General features: G+C 39.7%; 1 protein-coding gene across 2 annotated transcripts in view; it reads left to right on the top strand.

Moving 5' to 3' along the window:
* Positions 1–21,899, top strand: part of dennd5a (DENN/MADD domain containing 5A) — a 58,771-nt gene that overhangs the window by 22,965 nt on the left and 13,907 nt on the right. The window contains exons 2-12 of one of the 2 annotated variants that reach the window (XM_058400811.1): positions 3,049–3,117; positions 4,051–4,160; positions 4,258–4,858; positions 9,722–9,909; positions 10,848–11,162; positions 13,976–14,191; positions 14,505–14,739; positions 16,737–16,887; positions 17,436–17,529; positions 19,580–19,711; positions 19,817–19,969. In XM_058400811.1, the coding sequence (XP_058256794.1) occupies positions 3,049–3,117; positions 4,051–4,160; positions 4,258–4,858; positions 9,722–9,909; positions 10,848–11,162; positions 13,976–14,191; positions 14,505–14,739; positions 16,737–16,887; positions 17,436–17,529; positions 19,580–19,711; positions 19,817–19,969 (2,264 nt within the window). The remainder of the gene's footprint in view (positions 1–3,048; positions 3,118–4,050; positions 4,161–4,257; positions 4,859–9,721; positions 9,910–10,847; positions 11,163–13,975; positions 14,192–14,504; positions 14,740–16,736; positions 16,888–17,435; positions 17,530–19,579; positions 19,712–19,816; positions 19,970–21,899) is intronic. The other variant, XM_058400812.1, reaches the window with a different exon arrangement.

Genomic DNA, 21,899 nt, shown 5'->3' with positions numbered 1-21,899 from the left:
CTGGGCTTTGTAAAGCTCATGACACACACTGAGCGTATCTGTGGTTTCAAGCAGATAAACTGACTTGACCTTTAAATGCAGCCTGTTTTTTTAGCCCAGATACACTTGTAATCAGATAATGATACCGTCCTTATTGTACACTAACCGAGTGATCATGGAGATAACTGGAAACCAATGGTTTATTGAGTACATTCATTTCACTAGCCTTTGTGTCTGTATCTAGCTGTGAAAGTTTGCTGAAACGTGGAATTAATCATCTGGTGTAGCTGAATAAAAAAGCTTGTTGGCAGGAAATAGAGTATAATAGCTGTGAAACCGTGTTGATGAAGATGGCACAAATCTTGTACACGAGAGTCGGCTTGGTTGCTATGTATGCCCGTAACGATCCGTTCTCTGCCACAGTTTGGTTCGATGCATGGTGCTGATTTCGTGATTCACATTTCCAGTTTGATTCTCAGGATATTTCTTCCCAAAATGTGAATGAAAAATAACTAAATAGGATAAACGATCAATCGCAACATAATGAGCTACATAGCAGCACCTGAGGCATCTGTTGAACCAGAAACAGTGCTCCAAAGTGGGCTAAAATGCCCGACTTCCTTGATGTCTCTGGCACAGTCTGGTGCTCACTTCTGCTACACTCCTATTGCTACGTATTGGTCAATATTTGCATTTGAGTCTGAACAAAAATTGTAAAATGGGACCCTAATGTCTATTAGATATCAGATTGGGTCTGCTGGAGCCTATCCCAGCGCACACAAAAGGCAGGGGTACACCCTGGACAGGTCACCAGTCCATCACAGGGCCACACATACAGACAGACAACTACACACGGGCAATTTAGAATTACCAATCAACCTAATGTACATGTTTTTGGACTGTGGGAGGAAACCAGAGTACCCCCACGCAAGCACAGGGAGAACATGCAAACTCCACACAGAAAGACCCCTGTCTGTTCGAACCCGGGATTCGAACCCAGGACTTTCTTGCTGTGAGGAAATGCTGCTAACCACTAAGCCACCATGCTACCCAGTAGAAAAGGCATTAAACATTTAAAAATAGTCTTAATAATTCTAGTAAACTCCAATAGAAGATTCAGTGCTGAATTTTAGAATCACATCTACAGCTTCCAGATAATGTGATTTTTCTTTTTTTCTTTAAAAAAAGCACAATAACTGAGAGATATCTGAATTGAATTTTTGGATACAGTATCAATATCTTAATAATTTGGAAAATCCAAAGGCACTCAGTGTTATGGTCAAGTGTCCGCAAATGTTTGGTAAAATATAGTGTGCATAGATGTCTTATTGTGCAGTAAACTTATATATATAAAGCAATATAAATCGAAATATCACTCCGTAACTGGTATGTTTCCGTTCCACATAGTTTTGCTCTTAGTCATGATGTTCCGGACTGACCCTGTTGTCATCTTCCCAGTATCTAGAGGGGCTCTGACTATGTTTAGACTTGTCTGCACACTCTCTATAGAGCTTGTCTAATTCCACACATTCCTGGCCTACATTCTAAACTCAGCTCAGAAACTTGGTCAGCTGTGAGTTTCTTCCTACAAATACACATTTTACACTTTAGTCAAATCTTCCAACGCCTAAAAAAACTTCTGCACTGCCTGCCGAATATCCCACCATGGCATCAGCCTAATTTTGACATACTCTACAATAAAGATGCGCTTCATTTCAGACCTACACTGAGAAAAATCGGATAGCTTTTCCAGTCGTTCCACTTACACCACCCTGGTTCCGCCGGTCACTACTGATTCATCTCAAACGGTTCAAAAGTGCAAGTTCTCAGCTGATAAAATGCTGCTGGTTGGAACAAATAAATGATGGTGTCAGGAATCTTCTCATCTGGTGTCAGGAATCCTTAACGTCTTGAAAGGTAGAACATTCTGTTCAGTAAATAATGTGATGTTTGAGAAAGGGAAAACCTCAGAGCCACTTTTAGAGGAGTATATTTGTGGTCTTTAATGCTGTCTATTAGTTGCATTAGTAAACATAGGGTTGGTGATATAATGTATATATCATATTTTTATATTTGAAGATTGAAAATTGATGGATATACTAGAATTAATATTAGTATATCCAATTAGTACATCCATCATCTATACCAGCCTTATTCCAGGTCACAGGGGTCTGCTGGAGCCTATCCCAGCGCACACAAAAGGCAGGGGTACACCCTAGACAGGTCACCAGTCCATCACAGGGCCACACATACAGACAGACAACTACACACACGGGCAATTTAGAATTACCAATCAACCTAATGTACATGTTTTTGGACTGTGGGAGGAAACCAGAGTACCCCCACGCAAGCACAGGGAGAACATGCAAACTCCACACAGAAAGACCCCTGTCTGTTCGAACCCGGGATTCGAACCCAGGACTTTCTTGCTGTGAGGCAACACTGCTAACCACTAAGCCACCATGCTACCCAGTATAAAAGGCATTAAACATTTAAAAATAGTCTTAATAATTCTAGTAAACTCCAATAGAAGATTCAGTGCTGAATTTTAGAATCACATCTACAGCTTCCAGATAATGTGATTTTTGTTTTTTTCTTTAAAAAAAGCACAATAACTGAGAGATATCTGAGGAAATCTATTCATAGATCTATTGTGGCGTATTTTATCAGCATTTTGATGATATCACTCTATCACTCAGCCCGACTCCTACATCTGCTTGTGTAAGATATGTCTAATATGTGCAGCATAGATTATGATAAAAGCATTGAGGAGAGGAGATGCTGAAGGATGTCATTTGGGTTCGGTCACGTTCTTCCGGCACATGTGCTCTGCATGGCTCTGCTCAGTTTACTGCAAGTTCGACAGAAGTAGAAGCAACAGTTCATGTTTCACGTGAACGAACAGACGCAGACATGCCGCACATGTCAGAAAACGCATTTTGGTCTGATTTCATTTGATTATTTATTTATCTGTTTGTCTTATTGTAAGCGTCTCATCCTTCTCTGTAGCATTAAAGCGCCCTCACAGCCTGTGTTATTATTAATTGTGTTGTTTTATCTGTTGTGTAGCTTTATGCCAGTATATACAAGCTTCTAAATTCAAAGATGGTGCCCAAGGAAAGGCGAGTGCACGTGAAGGTAATCCCCCCCCACCCCCACCTCCTTCCACTCTTCCCGCAAACTTTCTTTCTCCCTCGCTTCCATCTAAGACGACGCTGCTGTTCCTGCCCCGAATGATTCTGCTTGTGCCCTCTAACGCCCTCTTTTGCGTTCAACCTCACGCACACGCACAAGATTTCTGCACCGCGGTGAAGGGAATTACGAGACGATCACTCTTCTCTTTTATCGCATTCATCTGGCTGTCCCCTCCCTTTATTTTCGCCTACAAATACAACAGGTTGACAAGATGATCTGTCTGACTCTCACTCTCACTGCTGATCTGTTAGACTTTCACTGCTGGTCTTCACTTCCTGTCATACCGATTTGGCGTCAGAGGCTCTGGCGCCTGCTTTTGGTCCTGTTGTGTGTGAACTGTACTGCTCCTTCACTCTGAATGAGGTTGTTGTGCCATGTCACTTCTGCTTCACTTTGCATTCGACAGATCCATTGATCACGTTCTTTTGTCGATTCATTAAGTCAGGGTGCTTCTGTTCTGCTTTCTTTTTCAGCAGTTCATCTAAAAGAACGCTTAGTCTGGCCAAAATGTCTAAAGCAATAGATATTTTGTGAATGGAGATCTGGCTTTTAGTTACAGAATTCTGTTCCAACCCTAAAAAGCGAGGAATAAGGGTATAAACTGAATTCTGTAAGATCTCCAGGATCAAGATGGTGCTCTAGATGGTAGCTGCATGAACATGTTTTATACAGTGTCCAAGATTAACTGTTTTAACCTGTTCTAATGTTAAATCTTAAAACGGCCAAGAATGCAGAGAAGTAACCGCTTCCTTAAATGCAGCATTACTACCTAAGATCATACATTTCCTGTGGTTAGAGATCTTGTGCTTCTGTATTTCCTCTTCTTCTAATTTCTGTCATTCTGTCACGTTTCTCTGTCTGTCTCTTTGCTACCAGGTGAGAATTTTGAGCAGAGTCCACTGCGGAGAACGTTTAAATCCAAAGTTCTAGCTCATTACCCCGAGAATGTGGAGTGGAGTCCATTCGACCAGGACGCGGTGGGCATGGTGAGCAAATCAGTTTATTTGTTGGTGAAATCATAAGCACAGTGCCATGAAAGTCAACGCAGCGTGATATTGAAACATAAATGTCTGTGTCCCGCAGCTCTGCATGCCCAAGGGCCTGTCTTTCCGCACTCAGGCAGACCTACGTGAGCCTCAGTTCCACTCGTTCATCATCACCCGTGAGGACGGCTCACGCACCTACGGCTTCGCACTCACCTTCTTTGAGGAGGTGACCAGCAAGCAGATCTGCAGCGCCATGCAGACGCTCTATCACATGCACAATGCCGAGCAGCAGCACGATTCCCAGTCGCGCCTGCAGCGTTTCGACTCCTATGACATCGGCCGTGACACTCTGTTTGTGTCCAAATGCATCTGCCTCATGGCACCCATGGCCTTCATGCAGGCCAGTCGGAAAATCCTCGAGCAGCTGCACCAGGCCGTGACGTCTACACAGCCTCCACCGCTGCCACTCGACAGCTACGTGTACAACATCCTGTACGAGGTGCCGCTGCCACCCGCGGGCCGTTCGCTCAAATTCTCCGGCGTCTACGGGCCCGTGGTGTGTCAGCGACCCAGTTCTGCTGAGCTGCCGCTCTTCGACTTCCCCATACGAGACGTTATCGAGTTGCTCGGCGTCGAGAACGTGCTGCAGCTGTTCACCTGCGCTCTGCTCGAGATCCAGATCCTGCTCTACTCACAACGTGAGTCCAATTTTTAGCCCAGTTCTGGGTAACTAGTCAACACTGATCTCATATACCTGCAGTCTAAGAGCTTGAGCTTAGGAAATCGTGCAGGTTTAAAGCTCATACAGCACAGCAGATTTAGTAGAAGAGGATTGGCACATGTTTTATCAGGAAATAGCGCTTTCCATCTTCTCGGCAAGAAATGAAATCCCAGCACTATCCATATCCTGGTTGAGTGTGTGTCGCTTCTCTGTCACAGAACTTTACATGTCAAAGTGAAGTCTCTTGAGGTTATGAGATGTTCACTAGTCACTAGTCACAGGTAGTAAAATACTAATTCCAAAATTTCTAACTAGTAATCATGCAGTGGTGGGCCGTCAGGGCCAGCGAGGCCTTCTCTGCTGGCCTAAACAGCAGTGATCTGAATCACTGACTTGCATTTTAATATATTTAATATATTTTTCCATGAATGTGTATTAAATTATTCCCAATAGTCTATTCTCTACATTTTATAGCTTTTCTCTTGGTTGCTGCTTCCAGTAGTGTATATTTATGATAAGAGTATTTATCCAATCATATTTCAGCCAGTGGCTGACATCATGTGTTGCCAGGGTAAAAGAAATCTGCCTTAAGGCCTTCAGAATCAATAGTGCAGGCACCCGTAGCTTAAAATAAGTGGCAATGAAACTGTTTCCTTAACCAATCAGATTTCAAGTTGGCGTCACTGGGGCCATCTGGCAGGCATACGATTACGTCAGCAATTTCCCGTCCTTTGATTGGATAATTGGAGCAGTCAAAGGCAGCGAACCGCACAAACTAAGAAAAATATATATATTTTAACTCACAATGGCTGACAGAGGAGAAGAAATCGATTTGGTGAAGGCCTAGGTGTGAAATGCATGGCCCACCACTGTAATCATGAGACACTGCAGGTTTGTAATAATGGCAGCGAAATATTGAGATATTGGAGTGAACCCTTACCAGACTACATTTAAACAGACAGAAACACTCACACGTTTCCTGCGGCTGAATCTCAGATATCTTTACACCAGGTAGGGTGTTAAACTCCGTTATATTACATCCTATGTAGGGTACAAACAGAGAGCACAAGGTGCTGGAGTTGGAAAAAACAAGTTTTAATTAGATCACAAGTGAGAAATCCAGATAAATACTGATATGAAGGGGGAAGATCTGTGATGTTGGCTCATAAATCTGGAGGAACAAACAGACTGGTACATATACAACCCAATTATGAGCACACTCTTCGAAGAGCAATAGTTTATTATGCACGTTACACTTTCAGTCCCCTTGTAACTGTCTTATATCCTGAATTATTTCCTACATGCTGTTGCTGTATGTGGTATTTATAGCAGCTAAATCCAGGATAATGCAGATTCAGGTTAAAGTTTACTCCCTAAGACCTATGAATAGGTAAGTGATAACAAGGGCAGATCCTATAATGTCAGAGTGTATGAATAAAGATTCTGCTAGATAGCAGAGACAGAGTGTTGTCAGTTTCTTGTTAGAAAAGTGAAACACGCTACTAAGCCGTCTGTTGACACGCACAGATCATAATTAAACAGAACGTCAGTCTCTCATCACAGCTTCCTCTTAGCTCAGCGCGTGGGAGCTGATGTAAGGTGAGATAAACCTTATGATCTAACAGTGCTTCGAAGAGCACTTTCTCTGCTCACTTAAACCTACACCTATAATCAACAACGCACACTATGAAGTAAGCGAAGCATACTTATAGTCGGGATGTAAAATCAGGAAGTGGATTATTTGATGGGTAGAGTGTTCTACACAGATACTAATACACATAGAAATAGGTGTGTTACATAATTGCAAACTTAAACACTACCTTACTTTGCTTCAAAACTAATTGTGTCGTATTACTACATAAATTCAATAAATTCACACAAGAAATATGACTATTTATAGAGCCACTACTACCTACAGCCCAAGCAGAATGGAGCATGTCTCTGCTGCTTAATGAAAATAATAACTCAGAAACTCATACCTGGTAATGAAATGCTGCTTAATCCATCCATTCTTTACACTGCTTATCCTACTGGGTTGTGGAGCACCTATAGTCTATCCCACAAAACTCGGCGCACAAGACAAGATGCCATACACTAGGGGCAATTTAGAGATGCCGTTCAGACAACAACGCATGTCTTTGAACTGGGGGAGGAATACCCCGAAGCGGAGGGAGAAACTTCACACACACACATGGGAAAGGGTTATGTGCTTTCTTCTGCATATGTCAGCTCACAGATGCCCACATTTGGTTAATGTTGCTGTGAGTAAAAGGAGTGAGAAAGAATCTCATCCTTCATGTTCATCTATTTCACCAATTTTAGTGCCTTGGCTCCTGGAGACGGAGGGCTGTGGCATTAACAGGATTTGATGGAGGGGACTAAAGGACCCCATTTTGAGTCCCAGCTTCATTCTGATTTCTTTTAATTTTTTTGGAGGCCAAAGTAATAGGATTTCTTTTTAAAAACAACAACAAAAAAATTTTAAATCAAATTTTTGGAGCACTAGACTGATATGGATAGTTCCATCCCTGCTATAAATTCACAAAGGGTTCTTCTTCCTTCATATTTTGTGCTCCCAGTAGTCGAATAATTCTTTGGATTGTAATATTTCTTCATATGATATGACTTGAGCTTTATAAGCTTTTGTTTGGCTCAGCTGTCAGATGTGATATTTCTGCTGCCGGCATTTCTACGCAGAGAAATCCTCAGTGGTTTGTTTCCTCGCAGAACTGAAAAGCGCTCGGTTAAAAAGTTCAGAATTGAGCAGCAGATGTAGGAATCATATTTATTACAGAAACAAGGAAGAACAAACATTCGACAGGGGGCCTGCTCGAGTGCATCAGTGGGGTGTTGCTTAGCAACCTCCCCCAGACGAGTAGGATGTGGTGATGCAGCAGAAATATGATTGGCTGGAAATGACATCATCCTTTTTTCTTTCCTCCAGAAGGCACAGCAGAATGTGGAAGGGTGTGAGATTCCTAACGAAAAGCATGTAATTAGACGGAGACACAAACACACACACACACACATAAGTGAAGGGATGCTGCCTACGAAAACGGAGAGGGCTGCTAGTGCAGGTCTATTAATAGAAGACTAATTTATAGCTTAGATGGACAAATGACACTTCTGTTTATATTCATCTTGTAGCCCATCGTCTGTTGTTTTGCGTCCGGATCAGTGCACTGCAGTCTCTCCCAGATTTGAAGCCTTCAGGTGAATTTATTTACTGACTATAGTGGTAAAGGACCTTGTTTACCCCAAGCGCATGAGGATGAAGTGATGAATGATCTCATTAAAGCGAAACATTTCCCTAACTCACGACAGATGTGTGTGGCTGAATAGGTCTATTGTTGGTCCTCAGGGTCACAATACACTGAATAGATTAGTATTCCTGTCTCTTAGACACTAGCCCTTTTCCTGGGGGAATAAATACTTTAAATGGAGCACAAGTCAGCCAGGGAGTAAGAACCAGCTGAAGTAGATGTTTGAAAAATATACTTCTATCCCGATTCCTCCTTTCTTATCTTTTTTTCTTTTAGCAGCACATTATTAGTTCCTTTATTTGGAATAGTTAATAATAATAATAATAATAATAATAATAATAATAATAATGGCTTTTGGTTATAATAAATAATAAATAATGGTTATTTAAGATTCTGAATAAACAGAACATAATCCTTCACTTAAAAAAAATAGGATATTTTAAACCTTAAGTATTCTCATGGGAATCACGAACGCATTGTACTCCAGGAAAGGGTTCGAAATACAAGTGGAAATTCAGAAGGTCATCAAGCACCACTCAGCTGGGTTTTATTATTTAAAGGCCTGCAGCTTTCAGAGGAAGACTTAAAAACCATTAAACCATAGATTTTTTTTTATTACGCAATTGAAAACCCAAATACAGGCTTAAATTTCACCGAATATTGTTTTACACAAAATAAGCAGTTAAAGGAATGCTCTCTATTATTTCAACTTAATCTCTATCCACTGAGTCTGTAGCGTATGCTACCAGTCAAAAGTCTGGACACACCTTTTAATTCAATGTTTTTTGTTTAGGGATTTATTTTCTACATTCTAGAACAATACTGAAGATTTCAAAACTATGAAATAACACACATGGACTTAAGTAATCCATATGTAACGACAACAAAAAACAGTCAGTTGTTATTTTAAGACACAAAGGTCTGGAATAGTTCTTGCAAGAACAGTATTGTCAAGTGCATTTGCAAAACCCATCAAGCACCATGATGAAACTGGCTCACATGAAGACCATCCCAGTAAAGCAAGACCAAAACTTACCTTTGCTGCAGAGGAGAAGTTCATTTAGAGTTACCAGCCTCAGAAATCACCAATTAACAGCACCTCAGATTAGAGCCGTTATGAAGGCTTTACAGAGCATCAGTAGCAGACTTATCTCATTATCAACTGTTCAGAGGACATTATTGTGTATTTCGGCCGCCTTCAGCATTGTTTTACAATGTAGAAAGAAATAAACATCAGGAAAGACCATGGAATTAGAAGGTGTGTTCAAACTTTTGACTGGTAGTGTATGTGCGGTTACCTTGGTTATCAGTACTGATATGTTACCCTGTACCTGTTTACTTGACACTCTGATTCTAAGGGCATTTGACGGGGCTTAATACCTTAATACCTTAATACCAGTAAAAGTCTGTAATCTCACATGCTACAGATGCAGTACACATGTGGAGACAAGGTAGAAAAAGTCTAACATATCCCTTTAAGTGTCTTCTTCACAGCAGCCTCAGACAATAATTGTCTTTATTCTACTCGTTACAGAGATGCGCTCTAACTCTGCCTTTCTCGTTCACGTGTCGAGCAGATTACCAGCGGCTGATGACCGTGGCCGAGAGCATCACAGCTTTAATGTTCCCGTTCCAGTGGCAGCATGTCTACGTGCCAATCCTGCCTGCCTCGCTACTGCACTTCCTGGATGCGCCCGTGCCTTACCTCATGGGCCTTCACTCCAACGGCCAGGACGACCGCACCAAGCTGGAACTGCCTCAGGAGGTCAGACTGAATTTAGACCGTGGATTTAGACACCATAGCTTATATACCATGCCGTTTTTTTTTTGTTTTATGATGGACATTTATAAGTAAATGAAGAGGTAGCTGTGAAAATACATCATAGTTTTATCACAAATGTTAGAGCTGAGTTTCTTTTTCCTTCTCTGTGAAAACAAGTCTGGAATTCTGATTCATATTTTTTCATGAAGGTCACATTTGAGACCACAGGTTTTAATGATCTTGATAAAAAATAACAACCCAAAAATTAGATAATTTAATCTCTCCAGACACATTTTGTCCTTGACCTTATTGAACGTCTCAATCCGTAAAAATGTTTTGGTAAATGTACGATTTGGATTGGCACAAGCGAACCTCATGTATTTTTTCCTTCATTTTTCTTTTCCAACCCTCTGAATTTAACACTTCATTAACTCATTTTCTAAACCAAGCCTTCTGTAGATAGATTTAAAACAAGCTTTCTCAAAATAGCCTATAGAAAAAAAAAAGAAAAATGCAATTAATTTCAAAAATAATGAACTCAACATTTAGTTAAAGACTCATTTTTAGCTGTAAATAATTTGTGTGTGTGCCAGCTTCGCTCTTAAACCTTTGGAGTGTGTCCAACAAGAGTGAATGCTGTTATTTATAATCATAGTAAATTTCTAAGTGATTGTTTTGTTAAAACAGTTTCATGCTTTAGTGAGTTTTTTTTTCATTAGCACACTTTAATTATTAATCTGTTGTCATTTTGAGATCATTTGTGAAGACTTTGTTGAATGCATTTAGAGAAAAGAGCTTGGAAACACCTTGCTTCTGTGGGAGATGTGTTTTCTTTGCTCAAGTCAGTGTGTTTTCTTTACAGTCAAGTCAGTGCATCCTGGAGCTGGCTAGTGGATTAGGATGCCTCAATTTAAAGTGATAACTCTTTTCTTAACCCTCAGGCCAATCTGTGCTTCGTCGACATCGACAACCACTTCATTGAGCTGCCTGAAGATTTGCCACAGTTTCCTAACAAGCTGGAGTTCATCCAGGAGATCTCAGAAGTTCTGATGGCGTTCGGCGTGTCCCCAGAAGGAAACGTGCACTGCAGTGAAGGTCCGAGTAAGATGAAGGGCTTCAGGGCGGTGGACATGGCTTCAGACAAACGCAATGGAAACCTGGCTGGCTCCCCGCTCAACTCCTACCTGCTGAGGGAGAACGAGACCATCGCACGGCTGCAGGCCCTGGTCAAGAGAACCGGAGTCAGCCTGGAGAAGGTTAGAGTAAAGAGACAGTAGACTTATGAGTACACTATATGGCCATAAGGTTTGTTTTGTCTGACCATCACAGCCATATGTGATCCAAATTCCAGATTTAGTCTTTTTTACTACTGATGTTATATATATCTGCTTCTGAGAAGGCTTTCCACTTGATATTGGAGCATGGCTGTGGGGATTAGTGTTTATTTAGCTACAGGAGCATTACTGAGATCAGACATGTCAGGTGAGGAGGACACTCCAGTTCTTCCACTCCAACATTCTCAAACCATGTCTTTGTAGAGCTTGTTTTGTCCCCCAGGACCTTGGGTTAGGGTTAGGGCTGGATCAGGTTTGTATCTCTTAGTTCCAGTGAAGTGGAATTGTAAAGCTACAGTCAATACAGTTGTGTTCTTCGCTCTTTGGGGTCATGTATGGGTGTTTTGGTCAGGTGTCCACTAACTATTAACCAAATAGTGTATGCCTCTACCCTTCAGTAACACAACCCTGCTTTTAATTGATTGTGTTGAGGTGGACAAATTCTAAATGAACTAGCCTCTCAGACAAGTAGCTCTACTGTGAGGCCAGGATTTCCTAGGATCTGAATCGAGGCAAAAAAGTGGGAACTAATATAATGCAATAAATTATGGCAAGCTAGTTAGCTGGTTAAATGCATTACTGCAGACTCATGGAAATGTACCTTTGTGTTTGTTCAGCAAAAAAAAAACCCTCAGCCGAGATATGCTTCCATCCTCGCATTAAATATAAAATATTTTGGCTCGGCTTTGGGGGACAGTTGCTTCCTCGCTGTCATGTCTGGCTCTTTTATCTTGTGCTGCACTGATTTCAGCAACTGGCTAGACCTTGACCTTGACCATAACTCACAATCAAAAAATGTTTCATCAATTATCATGGAATATCATAAAATAAATGTCATACAATATTTAAAGGAATACCATTTTTTTTATATTTGTCTTATAATAATAATTGAACAAATTATTAAATAATATACACACACATATTTATATATATTTATATAATTATATATATTATATCATTTATATATATATATATATATATATATATATATATATATATATATATATATATATATATATATAAATTAGATAATTATTTTAGCTATTTTATTTAATTTTATTGCCCTTATCGCCCACTTTTCATCATTCTCACTATGCTTGTCTGATTAGCATGTATTAAATGTGTTAAATGCGGCAAATCTATTACTGCAGTCTGAATTTCCATTAAGGATGAATGATTAGCGTAGAATTGGATGTTTACTTGCATCACTCATTAACACTTATCTCCAAAAGCTTAAAGCTATTGTGGCCTCGTCGCTGATCCCAGGTCATTTTCTATTATTTTGTCCAGAAGGAGCAATTTTTCAGATGATGGCCCATTCTAGTACATGTAGTATAGTATATTACAAGGAAATGTGTCCTTTATTGTATTTCTAACTTGGTTGGATAGTAAATCTTATCACAGGTGGTATCATGATGCGGATATGTGATTTGATCTGTTTCATTGTCATATCATACTTTTTGCAGTCTTCTAAACTGTAAAAAAATTACATACAGAAATAACAAATCTATTATTACAATTAGCATGGTAATATTATTAGTAGAGCGTTATATTATAACATAGAGCTCTTTAATCTTGTACTTTCCACACATTAATTCCAAGTTCATCAGTTATTAACACTGTGGTTGCCTCATACCTCCAGGGTTGGGGGGGTTTGAGTCCCGCCTCCACCATCTGTGTGTGAAGTTTGCATGTTCTCCCCATGCCTCAGGGGTTTCCTCAGGGTACTCTGGTTTCCTCCGTTAGTCCTGATTGGCATGTGTGTGCTCTGTGATAGACCTGTCCAGTGTGTAAACTCCCTTGTGCTCTCAGTCTCCTGGGATAGATTCCAGGTTCCCCGTGACCCAGCATTGGTGTGGGTGCAGGCTTTTATTTCAACCAAGCAGAAGCCACACCTGAGTCTACTGAAAGGAAAGATCGACTGGATCTTCTGCTTGATTGGAATGAAAACCTTCGCCAACACCAGCCATTTTCAGATAAGACTGGACACCGTTGGATTAAACTCATTCAATTTAATTGACCAGCACTTGATAATATTTACAGTAACTAATAATAGTGGGTTTGTGATGTCTTCCATTGTAACCGGATTTCCTTCCCAGACCCCACTTGGAGAGCCATGTCTGTATTTAATACATAGATAATTAGCAAGTCTTTTTGTTCATTAATATCATGCTGACACAAGGAAAGGGCTCGTTTTAGCACACTGAAAACAGCCGGCTCAGCAGTTTGCAGAAACTCTTTCGGTCCCCCCTTCTTGCATGCTCAGACATCATTTAGAAACAGGAAACCAGTATGTTGTTGCCTGTGTTTTCATTTTCTATACCCAGTTTTCCGCTCAGTGGTACAGAGTAGGTTTGTAAGATTTCTGTGTGGTTTTACTGTTTTGCTTCAAGACCAGGGTCTCTGGGGAAAACATGCCTTCTTAGTTACATAGAACAAAAAAAAAAGAAACTTGGGCACTTCCTTTCCCAGGCTTTTGTGTGATACCGAGATAAGCCAAGCAGCTTTCTGACTTTGAAACCCTGCTTTGAATTTCACAACCTTTATTAATGAAAAACAGTCTTTTCCTTAATCATCACATGGGGATTATCGGGTGGGAACTTTAAAGTGATAGTGAAGCTTTATTCTTAGGCAATCCTGCTCAGATCATTGTCCTTTAAGGATAAGGCCTTTTGAAGTATGTTTTCCAGTAGTTTTTTTTGTGAACATGGCCTGGTCTCTGGTTTGTCTTGCAGCTGGATGTGAAAGACGATTCAGGCACGAACAAGGATATGAAGATGCAGTGTGATGAAGAGGAGCTGAAGATGCACCAGCTGAACATTCGAGTGAGGGAGGTTTTCGCCAACCGTTTCACACAGATGTTTGCCGACTATGAGGTGTTTGTCATCCAGCCCAACCAGGACAAAGAGTCCTGGTTTAGTAACCGGGACCAGATGCAGAACTTTGACAAGGTGAACATCTGCTCAGTCCTATAGACTTCTCATGATGCTGCATTTGTCTTGTTATATCCTGTTTGTAAACAGGAATTCTATATGCAGTCTATTTGTTGCTCCACGATCATATGATGTCATCAGTGTGCACCATTCTCTCTTCTTTCTTTTTAGCTGCTTGAAAATTTCCTTTATTCCTCATTTTGTATGTCTTATGTTTCATTTTCTCTTTACATTTTTCTATATTTTATTACATTATACATTCATTTCTTTTCCCAATGTAGCTGCTCATGTGCTATGCAGAATATCATTTTTGAATTTCTGTCCCTCTCAGGCCTCCTTCCTGTCTGACCAGCCGGAGCCCTACCTGCCCTTCCTGTCCCGCTTCCTGGAGACGCAGATGTTTGCCTCTTTTATCGACAGCAAGATCCTGTACCACGACGACGAGGACAAAGAGCACACGCTGCGAGTGTTTGACAGCCGTGTGGAAAAGGTGCGGCTGCTGAACGTCAGGACGCCGACGCTGCGCACCTCCATGTACCAGAAATGCACCAACATTGAAGAAGCAGGTGAGAGCAGGCACAAGAAGAAATTCAGTCACGTTTTCTAAAAGCCAATCAGGTTCTTTTTCATCTACACCTCTTTAAAATGCATCATAACGGCTATCATAAAACCCCTCCTTAATCCCAACTCCTTAAGGAGTTGTTAGGGGATATTAGCTGAAGTGAAATTTTACTAGAAATAGCCGAACCATCCAGGATTCTCTTCTCAACATACGATTGGGGACACACTTTTTGTTGTAATGTAATGCTCGGATACTATTTAGGACGGAGAGTAGTAAGTGAAAATTTAACAGCAAGGCTTAGCGTCCATGTACTTTACTGACGGTAAAGGACAAAAGAGGAGCATCGGCACTGGGAGGAGGTTTCCCTCTGGTGGTGTGGACGTGAATTGTCCCTGCTGGACATGACAGAAAAACCGTGATAAATGATTAATACGGACAATAGGACATTTCATTGCTCACTGATTTCGATTATTAGTGTGTAATTAAACTGTATTACATTTATCTTGTGGTTGGTGCCGATGCGTTGGTTTACAGTAAGCTACAAAATACTACTTAGTGTGTTCCTTTGTTAGACATGCGAAAATCGATGTGTGTTAAAAATATATGTGATAGGACCTGAGTTGCCCGATCTGCGTTACAAGCAGTATTAAAAGATGTAGATTCATTAAATAGTTTCAGCAGTTTTGCCATAAATTAAAATATCTGCAGTATGAGAAGGAATAAAAGACCTGCAGTGACACTTTATTGTTATCAGCTGAAAAAGGCTCACATTGCTAGTCCGGGTATCTCATTCTTTTTATTTTATTGTTCAGTGATGAATGAAGGTGAGTAAAAACTGAAGCATGGGGTTTATTTTAGGAATCATACTGATCATCATGTAGCGCCATTAACCTTCACGTGTCCCTCATTAGTCCTGCTGTGTAGAATAATCGCCATTTTCTTAATGAAATTTAGTTCTAAATGTTTATCATTATAGAGAGATTATGGATGAGATTCCGGTCCTGGTCCACTGGATATTTCTGAAAAGGCTGATATCATTTTAATGGTAATATTTTTTGGAAATGGGCCACGACTGAATAAATACATTGTGATAATTTAATGATAAGGTGATGCTCTGTACACTGACTCCACCTAATAGCTGAATGTTTGTATCTTTGGTGTCATCAGACTCGTTCAGACTTAATAAGAACGTTTTATTCATTTGTCTAGTTTTATTATTAAAGTTTTAATGTTGAATAATAATCATCCAACACTTTAATAAACTGCACATGCGTTATTCTTATTTGCATAAAATCTGTATTGATATGTAATTATCATTTATTCCGATCGAACTGTTTTGCATCTTGGAATTTAATTTCTCCTTTATAGTGACAGCAGGAAATAAGATATTTTTGTATGTTAAAAAATACGCAGCACTGAATGCAAAAATATATATATATTTTTTTAAATATAATTATTTGTTATATAATTATATTTAAAAATAAATAAATAAATAAAAAATTAAAAGAAATATTTATATATATTATTTTAAATAAATAAAATATATATATTATTTTATATTTATATTATATTATATTATATTATATTATATTATCTAGGTTTAGACTTATGTTAGCCTTAGCCAATCCAAGTGAACCAGTATTGTTGTGTTTGTTGATAGGTGTGTCTGCCAAAATCCTTGAATGTAAATAACCTTCTAATTTCATCCATATTTTAACAATTGATCACAAATAGATGCTGTCAAATTACATAGCTATTCATTAAAAACAAAATCTAGTGCTAACAGGCTGAATGCATCGAGGGACTCTCTGATTTTTGTTGCGAGGAGGTGTTGGTTTTTGCATAATGCTTACTCACAGCCTGATGTGTGGGAGAGATTTAGTGGCTTGATGGTCCTTTTCTTTTCTCATGCTGCATGAGTCACGTAGGCTTGCAGGTGACGTAAGTAAGCAAAGGGACAATGTGTGTTTTTATGTGCCTCTGCTTTTTCTTGCCCTCCAGAGAAGGCCATCGAGATGCGGCTTTCTAAGATCGACCACACGGCTGTGCACCCACACCTGCTGGACATGAAGATCGGACAGGGTCGCTACAAGCAGGGCTTCTTCCCCCGACTGCAGTCCGATGTGCTCGCCACCGGCCCCACCAGCAACAAGTGAGACGCTGTATACATGTTACACTACATGTTGCGAGCTGGTTCATAATATCTGTGATACTCCTGCAATATGTAGTTTCCTGAACAGTTTATTGGGAAATATCAAGTTTTGAGGATGTGAAGAGGTTGCACAAACATTGCATGACTGTAATTTCCCTGAAGGAAGGTGTACGTAACCGACAAGTGTACAGAGTAAATGGACACTCAGAGCAGTACAGGAAATAATAACAGTTACAAAACCATCCAAGATAAACGTGAATTATTCTGCAGAAACTGATGCAACTGTTTTGTTGTAGTATGGACACAGAAATGTCAGAGTACTGCTGGTAATGAATATGTATGAAAATGTAATATTCATAATATATTCTAAAATAGATTCATTTGTATATTCGTTGTGTAATGCTGAGCATTCTTCTGAACGACAATACTGCATGGTAGAAATGTTAAATTAGAACGAGATCATGGAATATTAATGCACGGTAATAATTCTCTGTGAAAGGAACAGCTGTGTTGGTTTATTATCAACGAGCCCTGCTCTGGTGTTGTAGGTGGACCAAACGCAGCGCTCCTGCCCAGTGGAGAAGGAAGGACAGACAGAAGCAGCATGCAGAGCACCTTTACCTGGACAACGACCAGCGAGAGGCAAGGACTTCACCTTTTCCCTTATTTTTTTCTGTGTTGCTTTATTAATCACTCATTGATTTCTATCCTTTCATTAGTTTTTTCCGTATCAATTAATTTTTTTTATTGTCCATCACCTGTTTCTGTTTTTCGTCCCACCCCTTTCCTGCATGATCCTGTTGAATACTCTTTTACATCACACACACACACACACACTTAAAGCATCTGGATTGTCTCCAGCTTCTAATGTCACTGGACTACTACTGGTACTCACAGTCCTTCAGGCCGTGTATAAAGTCTGTCACGGTGGATGCGGTATGTGTTGGTTTTGAGGTCATGTGTTTCTGATATTTCCTCACTTTAGGGCCCTGACACATCAAGCCAGTTGTTAGCAGTAGAGAGATTGTGGATAACCACTGCTCAGAGTTTTTATTGCTGGCACTATTTATCCTATCAGGCTATTGTTTGAGAGCGTGCCTGTGCAGGAGAAAAGAAATTCAATTCAATTCAATTTATTTTGTATAGCGCCTTTTACAATGAACATTGTCTCAAAGCAGCTTTACAAAAGAAGAGAAATGGAGAAAGGGGAAATGAAAATAAAAAATAACTAAATAACTAGAAATAAAAATAAATTGTTGAATTATATTATTAAACTATTTTATCCCTAATGAGCAAGCCTGTGGCGACGGTGGCAAGGAAAAAACTCCCTCGGATGATATGAGGGAGAAACCTTGAGAGGAACCAGGCTCAGAAGGGAACCTCATCCTCATTTGGGTGACAGTGGACAGTAAATAATGTAACTGTAGCTGATTAATGTCCTTTCTACAACAGCAATCAATGCCCCTTGAGGAACTATTAGGTCATTGTAGTTTCTGAGGTCATTATAGACACTAATTCTTTGCTGTTACCAGCTGACAGACGAAATCTAGAAATCTAGCTAAGAAAATAAATAACACACACAGACAGACACGTTTCCATTTTAAACTTCTGCTTGATAATTCTCACCATCCATTTATTTCCTGTAGCTATTATTTTGTCATCTTTAGGCAGACGTTTTGTTTTACCACATTTACAGCGATTAGCTAGTTCTCTATCACACCACAGATGCCTTTATTACAGCACAGTGGAGTTCTTTTCTTCGCATATCCCAGCTTATGAAATTGGGGTCATTGCACAGGGACAGCTAAGATATAGCATCAGGTCAACATAAAGCCAGCCACATTGACGCATCCTGCCCCACATCAACGCAGGGCAGCTGAACAAGCTCTAACAGCTCACGTTGGCATACACAAGCACGTAGATGCCTGTGCTTGGCAAGCGTTGCTCTGATTGACAAGGCAGAGCTCATTTTTCTCTCTCGTCTCCAGGCCATGGCATCATCTGGATCTCTTCTCATGATCTCCTGATGAGAGGGCAAACACGTTTGTGTTGTGCTGTTCAGGAGCCCGTAGGGAATCGGTTAAATGATTTTTCCAACATATTGTATCTTACATTATTCATTTTTTACTGTCGCCACCCCCTGCTAGGACAAGTTATTTCCTTTCACACAGGAACAAAGAACAAAGCCTGTCTATCATCTTTACAGTGCAGCGTTATTTCTCCAACATTAGCTTGATGTGTCAAAGCCCTTAGGTCCTACTCTGTTACTTCTGATCAATTTCACATTTGTAAACTAGGTACCTCCTGTTGCATTTTTTACCGATCACCTGCTTAGTTTGTCACAGAGATGCTTCCAGTGTGCAACTTTCACAAAGCCAGCAACTGGGAGAAAGAGTTCATAATATATATGGACTTTTGTATGACATATTAGTCCCCTTGCTGTCGATTTACACCAAAGTTACACTTTACAAATGTGAAATTGGTTCATAGCTCAAATCAGACTACAACAGACTGTAGTGCTTTTTGTGAAGTTGCTTCACGTCCCCAAATAAAACTGTACTGCAGTTTGAGGTCATTTGCAGTTTAAATTCACCTCATTACTCTTTAATAGAGAAGCATGGGACCAACACTGATTAGAGCAATGTTATACTCTGTACTAAATCTTTTCATATTTTCCGCTCTGCAAATACAGAAGTACATCCAGGAGGCTCGTAACCTGGGCACCACCATCCGCCAGCCCAAACTGTCCAACCTGTCCCCTTCTGTCATCGCTCAGACCAACTGGAAGTTTGTGGAGGGTCTGCTGAAGGAGTGCAGAAATAAGGTATGTCAAAGGAAAAAACTGGCTTAGAGAGAGGGATCCGTGCATCTGTGTGTGGCGTCCTCTCAAGTAGTGCTTCTGTTACATGATCGTGTTTTGTCGGTCCAGACAAAGCGCATGTTGGTGGAGAAGATGGGCAGGGAGGCAGTGGAGCTCGGTCACGGTGAGGTCAGCATCACCGGCGTGGAGGAGAACACACTCATCGCCAGCCTCTGTGACCTGCTGGAGAGAATCTGGAGCCACGGGCTGCAGGTTAAACAGGTAAACCAGGAGCACACCTACACAAATACACAATAATAATAGATACTTAAATACAATATGTTTTCATTTACTTTCCTTCTTTTGACATTTAGAAGACTTCTGTAATGTGATATATTTGAAAATGACACTATTACATGTTTGTCCTAATTGTGAATCGGGGAAAAAAACTCGAAAACAAAGAGAAGACAGAATATCATGAAGGGCAATGGAACAGGGATTATTTATAATATTTGTTTGTTTATCAATGATGATGATGATTTTAAGGCTTTTGTAGAAAGCTTTACCATTTTAAAAGGGACCAAAAATTCATAAAGTTGGTAATATGGGAACAATTCAACCAAATTTAGCTAAAAACAGAGACAGAGAGAGACAAAGAGAGTGGTGAGAGGGAGACAGACAGACACAGAACACACAGAGAGAGAGAGAGGTGAGAGGGAGACAGACACAGAACACAGAGAGAGAGAGAGAGAGAGAGAGAGAGAGAGAGAGAGAGAGAGAGGTGAGAGGGAGACAGACACAGAACACACAGAGAGAGAGAGAGAGAGAGAGGTGAGAGGGAGACAGACACAGAACACACAGAGAGAGAGAGGTGAGAGGGAGACAGACACAGAGAGAGAGAGAGAGAGAGAGAGAGAGAGAGTGGTGAGAGGGAGACAGACACAGACACACACAGAGAGAGAGAGAGAGAGAGAGAGAGAAAGCCAGAGAAAGACAGAGTGAGAAAAAAAGTGAGTGAGAGAGAGAGAGACAGAGACAGAGAAAGTGAGAGAGAGCGAGAAAAGAGAGATTACCAAAGCAATTTGGTCTTACATTACATTATGGTGAATTGGGGAAAAAAATGTACTTTAACTTTGAAAATTAACCTTTTTTGTTAACAACTGAATCCGTGAACAGTAATATAAAACCAGTGAACAGTAATATAAAACCAGTGAACAGTAATATAAAACCAGTGAACAGTAATATAAAACCAGTGAACAGTAATATAAAACCAAGGAACAGTAATATAAAACCAGTGAACAGTAATATAAAACCAAGGAACAGTAATATAAAACCAGTGAACAGTAATATAAAACCAGTGAACAGTAATATAAAACCAAGGAACAGTAATATAAAACCAGTGAACAGTAATATAAAACCAGTGAACAGTAATATAAAACCAGTGAACAGTAATATAAAACCAGTGAACAGTAATATAAAACCAGTGAACAGTAATATAAAACCAAGGAACAGTAATATAAAACCAGTGAACAGTAATATAAAACCAAGGAACAGTAATATAAAACCAGTGAACAGTAATATAAAACCAAGGAACAGTAATATAAAACCAGTGAACAGTAATATAAAACCAAGGAACAGTAATATAAAACCAGTGAACAGTAATATAAAACCAAGGAACAGTAATATAAAACCAGTGAACAGTAATATAAAACCAAGGAACAGTAATATAAAACCAGTGAACAGTAATATAAAACCAAGGAACAGTAATATAAAACCAGTGAACAGTAATATAAAACCAGTGAACAGTAATATAAAACCAGTGAACAGTAATATAAAACCAGTGAACAGTAATATAAAACCAGTGAACAGTAATATAAAACCAAGGAACAGTAATATAAAACCAGTGAACAGTAATATAAAACCAAGGAACAGTAATATAAAACCAGTGAACAGTAATATAAAACCAAGGAACAGTAATATAAAACCAGTGAACAGTAATATAAAACCAAGGAACAGTAATATAAAACCAAGGAACAGTAATATAAAACCAGTGAACAGTAATATAAAACCAGTGAACAGTAATATAAAACCAAGGAACAGTAATATAAAACCAGTGAACAGTAATATAAAACCAAGGAACAGTAATATAAAACCAGTGAACAGTAATATAAAACCAAGGAACAGTAATATAAAACCAGTGAACAGTAATATA

The sequence above is a fragment of the Hemibagrus wyckioides genome, linkage group LG10 (assembly GCF_019097595.1).
Source record: "Hemibagrus wyckioides isolate EC202008001 linkage group LG10, SWU_Hwy_1.0, whole genome shotgun sequence".
Lineage (NCBI taxonomy): Eukaryota > Metazoa > Chordata > Actinopteri > Siluriformes > Bagridae > Hemibagrus > Hemibagrus wyckioides.
Note: the sequence above shows the minus strand (reverse complement) of the source record. Positions and strands in the feature narration are given on the sequence as shown.